The sequence below is a fragment of the Pithys albifrons genome, chromosome 21 (assembly GCF_047495875.1).
Source record: "Pithys albifrons albifrons isolate INPA30051 chromosome 21, PitAlb_v1, whole genome shotgun sequence".
In the NCBI taxonomy this organism is placed as follows: Eukaryota; Metazoa; Chordata; class Aves; order Passeriformes; family Thamnophilidae; genus Pithys; species Pithys albifrons.
Window position 1 is genome coordinate 2,314,833 of NC_092478.1, and position 6,091 is coordinate 2,320,923.

General features: G+C 62.2%; 1 protein-coding gene across 2 annotated transcripts; it reads left to right on the top strand.

Moving 5' to 3' along the window:
• Nucleotides 1-1,621: 1,621 nt before the first annotated feature.
• On the top strand, nucleotides 1,622-5,545 carry BCL7B (BAF chromatin remodeling complex subunit BCL7B). 2 transcript variants are annotated; one of them, XM_071574941.1, is made up of 6 exons: nucleotides 1,622-1,799; nucleotides 2,091-2,166; nucleotides 2,719-2,815; nucleotides 3,758-3,943; nucleotides 4,153-4,232; nucleotides 4,608-5,545. In XM_071574941.1, exons 1-6 carry the CDS (start codon nucleotides 1,708-1,710, stop codon nucleotides 4,698-4,700), a joined length of 624 nt encoding a protein of 207 aa, XP_071431042.1. In that variant the 5' UTR covers nucleotides 1,622-1,707; the 3' UTR covers nucleotides 4,701-5,545. The 2 variants fall into 2 exon arrangements, with proteins under 2 accessions (XP_071431042.1, XP_071431043.1); XM_071574942.1 differs by having other exon boundaries at nucleotides 3,773-3,943.
• The last annotated feature ends 546 nt before the right edge of the window (nucleotides 5,546-6,091 follow it).

The following is a 6,091-nucleotide window of genomic DNA, read 5'->3' on the forward strand; positions in this document are numbered from 1 at the left end:
CGTCCAATCTGCATTTAAAGATCTCTAGGGATGGTGAATCCACCACCTCTCTGGGCAGCCCATTCCAATGTCTGATTACTCTCTCTGGAAAGAATTTTTTTCTGATATCCAACTTAAATTTCCCCTGGCAGAGCTTAAGCCCATTGTGCCCCCTTGTTCTATTGCTGAGTGCCTGGGAGAAGAGACCAACCCCCACCTGGCCAGAACTTCCCTTCAGGTAGTTATAGACAGTGATGAGGTCACCTCTGAGCCTCCTCTTCTCCAGGCTAAACAACCCCAGCTCCCTCAGCCTTTTCCTTGGGAAATAACGTACAAATCCAGGAGAACAGAACAAAATCCTTCCTTTTATTCAGCCCTGGGAACCCCACCAAAGACATGTTGAACAAGACCTTTGTGTTTCCAGGTTTGTAGAATCATAGAATTGGTTGGTTGGGAGAGATCTCTGAGATCATCAAGTCCAACACTTGGTCCAACTGCACTTTGATTACCAGATCATGGCACTCAGTGCCACATCCAGTCTCATCTGGAACACCTCCAGGGATGGAGAATCCACCCCCTCTCTGGGCAGCCCATTCCAATACCTGACCACTCTCTCTGCAAGGAATTTCTTTCTGATCTCCAACCTAAACCTCCCCTGGCAGAGCTTAAGCCCGTGCCCTCTTGTCCTACTGTTGGTTGCCTGAGAGGAGAGACCAATCCTTATACTGTATCCTGAGTTACACCTGAAACCCCCTCCCCAAAGTCAGGCAGGATATTTGGGGTGACTGAACAGCTCCAATGGGCTGCTCTCATCTCTGCAGCTCTGTATTTCCTTTTAACTAAACCATGTTACAGCTTCAGGCCTCTCATCTAGGCAGGTTTTCTGATTTATTTTTACAGCTCAGCCTCTAATCTGGACAAGGTTTTTGGTTTATTTCTCAGAGTTCATCCTGCAGCTCCAGGGTTAAATTCCTCCTTGTCCAAAGCTCTGTGTGGGTTGAGAGAACTTCTACACCAACTGTGCTTGGACAAACTTGGGTACAAGATACAATCACAAATTAATATAAAACACAAAGTTAATACAGGTCTGATTAAAAATTAGTAAAGATCATATGATTTTATGGAGAAGGCATAAAATCCCTTTTCCTGGGGGGTCCCTGTGTCACTCCCCTGCTGTGACCGCAGGGATGGGGAGGCTGAAGAGCACGAAGTGTTTCCTCTTGGATCATCCCTATCCCGTGGGATCGGCGGCTCAGGCAGAGCCCGCGAGCTTTCCTGGGCTTAGAAATGGGATTTTGGGGTAGGATATTTTTTTTCAGGGGAGCTGCCCAAGCTCAGTGTTTGATGCCAAATGATGGGGGCAGTGCTGCCCGGCACGGGCGGGGCTGTCCCGGGGCTGCGGCCGCGGGTGGGACCCGCTCCCTGGGGGTGGAGGGCTCAGGGGGGTCGGGGATCCAGGGGGGATCTCGGGGTTCGGGGGGCGTGGGAGGTTCGGGGGGCGTGGGGGAGTCGGGGGGCGGGACGTGCCCCAAAGCAAGATGGCGGCCGCAGCGTCGCGCGTACCCGCGCGTCACGCGCGTGCCCGCAGCGGGACGTGGCCACCGCGCGCAGGCGCGGCGGGGCGGGGCGTGGCCGCGGCGCGGTGACGCAGGACGCGCAGGGCGCGTGCGCGGCGGGGCCGGGCGCGGCGGGTGCGGCGGGGCCGGTGCTGCGGGGGCTGCGCGCGCCATGTCGGGGCGCTCGGTGCGGGCCGAGACCCGCAGCCGCGCCAAGGATGACATCAAGAAGGTGATGGCGGCCATCGAGCGCGTCCGCAGATGGTGAGGGGAGGGCCCGCGGGGCGGGAGGGGCCCCGCCCGCTCCCGCGCGCAGCCAATCAGCGCGCAGCGGGGGCGGGACCCGGGCGCGCACGACCAACCAGCGGGCGGGAGGCGCGCGGGGCGGTGGCCAATGAGAGCGGGGAGGGGACGGGAGCGCCCGTGATCGGCGGGCGGGTCGGCCAATCGCAGCGCGGCGGGGGCGGTGGGTTGGCGGTGGCTGAGCCAATCGCAGTGCGGCGGGGGGGCGGGGCCTGTTGCCATGGCCACCCATGGCCGCGCCGTGTCCCGCAGGGAGAAGAAGTGGGTGACGGTGGGAGACACGTCCCTGCGGATATTCAAGTGGGTGCCGGTGGCCGACAGCAAGGAGGTGAGTGCCGCGCGCGGAGCCGAACCGGGAGCGGCCCCCTCCAGCCCGGGAGAGACTCGCGTGGCCCCCTGCCCTGAACCGAACCACGAGCCCTTCTGAGCCCCCCCCGAACCACTGCCGGGCCCCCCCGAGCACCGAGGGCCCCTGCCCACTCCCGAGCACCTGCAGAACATCTCTGAGCCCCTTCCAACCCCTGCCAAGCCCCCAGGAGCGCCCCTCTGAGCCCCTGCTGAACTCCCCCTGAGCTCCCCATGAGCCAACCTGAGCCACTCCATCCCTCCTGAGCCCCTCTCGGCTCCTCTTCTCTCTCCCAATTCCCAACTCCACTGCGGGAGTTTTGCCTCCCACTTTGAAAACTGCCCCGGAAGGGAAGGGAAGGGAAGGGAAGGGAAGGGAAGGGAAGGGAAGGGAAGGGAAGGGAAGGGAAGGGAAGGGAAATGGCCAGCTTGAGCACATCCGTCTGGGCTGCTGGAGATGGAAAGGGGAAAGGCTCTTCTGGAGCTGCCTGTGCTCCTCTGACCTCGTGTTTGTGCTTTTCTTTCTCTCCTCAAGAAAGAGAAATCCAAATCGAGCAGCAGCACTACAAGAGAACCCAATGGCTTCCCAGCTGACACCTCTGCCAACTCCTCCCTCCTCCTGGAGTTCCAAGGTGGGTCTGGCTGAGCACCCTCCAACTTAGGGAAAGACTCCAAGGCCATCCAGCAGCAGGGACGTTGCTGGGTCTGTGTGCTGTGTGGAGGGGGAAGAGCAGCACCCTTTTCCACCGTGGGGGTGTGCTGATCCCACTCTGGACTCTCCCTGCCCAAACTGTTCATTTTTGCTGTCACAAAGAATCTTAATCAGCTGTTGCTGAGATCTGCCTGTGGGAAGCTTCATGGGGAACTGCAGGAGAAGGGGATTCCTGTTCCCCATTTCCATTCCCTGGGGAGAGCCTGCAGCCAAGCCTGCTGCTTCCAGCAGTGACTTCCATGGACCTCAGGGTGAGGGGGCAGAGGAGTCCGTGGCCTGGCTCTTGGTCCAGGTGCTGCAGTCCAGGTGCTGGAGCAGAGCCTATGTCTTGCCCAGCTTCTCCACTCAGCTCCTGGTTAGGCTGAGGAAAACCAGGGAATGTGCTGGCCCTTCCAGGAGATGCAGTGAGGGTGTACTGCAGTCTGCAGTTTGGGGAGGTGTGTGCCAGGCCTGCCTCCCTGGTCAGAGGCAGGTGCTGAGTGTGGCTCCTGGTGCTGCCTCACAAACAGGAGGAACAAAGCCCTGGTACATGGGCAGGAGGTTCCTCCCCTGGGATGTCCAGGGCATTCCTGGGCTGCAGGTGTGAGATGTGGCAGTGCAGCCCCTTTGCCTCCTGCTTGTTTGCACAGCCCAGCGTTGCTCCCTGTCTGCTCAGTCTTCTCCCATGTCCTGTGGCCAATTCTGTCTGTGATGTCTGTGGTGTCCCAGTGCACAGTCCTGTGCCAGCAGCCCTTGTGCAGGTGGGGGACAGTGAGTCCCTGTTCACTCCACTGACTGTGCTCTGCCTTCTCGGAGAGACCCCGGCTCGCAGTGCCACCCTCGGCTGCCCGTGCCCCTGGGTCAAGGTGCTCTTCTTCACCAGGTGCTGTTTCTGCAGATGAGAACAGCAACCAGAGCTCCCTGTCTGACGTGTACCAGCTCAAGGTGGACAGCAGCCCCAACTCCAGCCCCAGTCCCCAGCAGAGCGAGTCCATGAGTCCTGCCCACACGTCCGACTTCCGCACGGATGACTCGCAGCCCCCCACCCTGGGGCAGGAGACCCTGGAAGGTGCGTGCTGGGCTGGGAAGGCAGCAGGGGGAAGGCTGGGCACGGGGAAGGCCTGGTTGGAGCTGGTGGTGGTCCAGTGTGTGACTGAGGCACTGCTGGAAGTGGAGGGGGCTGCTGGGACTTGTGTCTTCTGCTGGCGGTTCTGTCCTGGCTCAGCTCTGAGCTGGGTGCTGGGTGTGTGTTTTTATGAACCCTCCTGTTCTCCCCAGAGCCCTCCCTGCCTTCCTCGGAAGTGGCAGACGAGCCTCCCACTCTCACAAAGGAAGAGCCAGTCCCCCTTGAGACTCAGGTAAGGGAAGGGGCACTGAAACCACCTCTAAATGCACACAGACCCAGCTTGGCCCTTCCCCTCATTGCTGAGATTGCAGCAAAATCTCAATGGATGGACTTGCTCTGCAGTCCCAAAGTGCCCCCGGGAGCTCCCCAAATCTTCCGGATTCCCGACCTGTTCCCTGGTTCACACCAGGCATTTAAATGTGAGAGAAGGATGTGGGGATGTGGGAAGCAATGATTCTGGCAGGTTCCAAGGCTGGAGTGTGTTGCCATTCCTGGTGCCCCGGGGTCTGCACACATGTGACAGCCCGGGATGTCCCCAGGGTGTGACACAGCCTTGTCTGGGTGTGTGTGGCTCGGTGTCACTGCCCATGGTCTCTGGCTCTTGCAGGTAACTGAAGAGGAGGAGGACTCCAGTGCGCCACCTCTCAAGAGATTTTGTGCCGACCAGAACTCTGTGTGCCACACGGCCTCGGAGAGCTGAGCCTGCCCAGCCCGGCGCCCTTGCCAGCCCCTGGCAGAGCCCCTGCCCCCCAGCCTGCCCCTTCCCCAGCGTCGAGGCTCCCACCACTCGCATCCAGCCCACCCTGCCCTTTCCTGCCCTGCCCTGCCCTGCCTGACGGATGGGGCACCGCCAGTACCTGCAAATCCGCCTCTATTTATTGGCTCCCTCTCTCCCTGCTCCCTGCCCTCGAGCTGGGGGACTCTGCTGGGTGGGCTGCAGGTGTGGGGAGAGGGGTTCTCCACAGGGCTCTCTCTGGTCCCTGGGGCTCTGGCAGATGCTGTTTGCCTGTTCGTGGCTGCCCTGCCTGCCTTCCCCTGGGCGCTGGGAAGGGGAGAGCCGCCTTCCACCTGCTCCAGGTGATGTGTCCACTGGGTGGTGGGCGCAGGCGGTGTTGGGGGCAGCGGGGAGAGGCCGGCAGGGACCCGCTGGGACGCTGTGCAATAAGCTGCTGGTTTAAGCCATTCGTGTTGGGAGAGAGAGGAACGCCTTCCCCTCCCGAAGGGCAGGTACTGGCCGGTCTCGGCTCTGCATCCCGGGAGCCGGCAGAGCACAAGGAGCCGCTGCCCTGTGCCGGGGGTCGCTGCCCCCGCACCCGCCATCCCTGGCTCGGGGAAGGACGCGGCAGGTGCCGGCGGCCCCCGGGAAGCGCTCCCGGCCCCCCAAACCCTGCTGCCCCCCAGCCCCGCTCTGCCCTCGCCGCCACTGCATGTCCCGCCGAGTCTGTAATCCAGCCTGGCCACGCCGAAGGCGCGGCCGCGCGTGGAAGTGGAAAGTTATTTTAGCACTGAATAGAGTATTTTTAAAATTAAACTATTTGAAATACAGATGCAGAGTGCGCTGTACGGTGGGCGGGAACGGGAAGGGACGGGAGGGGAAAGGACGGGGCGAAAGGTTCGCTGCTGTAGGTTCTCGCCTGGCACGGGGATTTCCCGGCAGCCCCGCCCAGAGCAGCTCCGGAGCGATCGATCAGTTCCCGGGCCGGGCTCCCACATCGCGGAGCCCTGGGAAGATCCCCCACACCGCAGAGCGGGCGGAGCAGAGCCCCGAGCCCGAGCCGAGCCGGCGGCAGCGCCCGGCGGAGCCGCCTGCGGGGCCGGAGTCGGAAGCGGGACTGACTGGGGTGAGTTCGGCAGAGGAGCCCGGGGCGGCCCCTCCGCGCTGTGCAGCGGCCCCGGCTCCGGGCTGGGCCCGCGGGGGTCCCGAGGGGCCGGCAGGAATCGCCGCGGGGACGGGGATGCGCCTTGGACGAGGCTTCAGGGCAGCGGCTGCAGCCCGGGCGGCCAGAGAGCCCCAGCAGCTCCGGCACGAACCCGCCGCTCTGGCTGCCTTTGCACCAGCCCGCTCGGACCAGCCTGTGCCTTGCCAACAGT

Bases quoted from the DNA above. Each gene is read 5' to 3' on its own strand.
- BCL7B (XM_071574941.1), top strand. From the start codon at position 1,708: ATGTCGGGGCGCTCGGTGCGGGCCGAGACCCGCAGCCGCGCCAAGGAT. The intron at 2,167-2,718 runs GTGAGTGCCGCG...TCTCTCCTCAAG, and splicing joins CGGTGGCCGACAGCAAGGAG to AAAGAGAAATCCAAATCGAG. The intron at 2,816-3,757 runs GTGGGTCTGGCT...CTTCTTCACCAG, and splicing joins CCTCCTCCTGGAGTTCCAAG to GTGCTGTTTCTGCAGATGAG.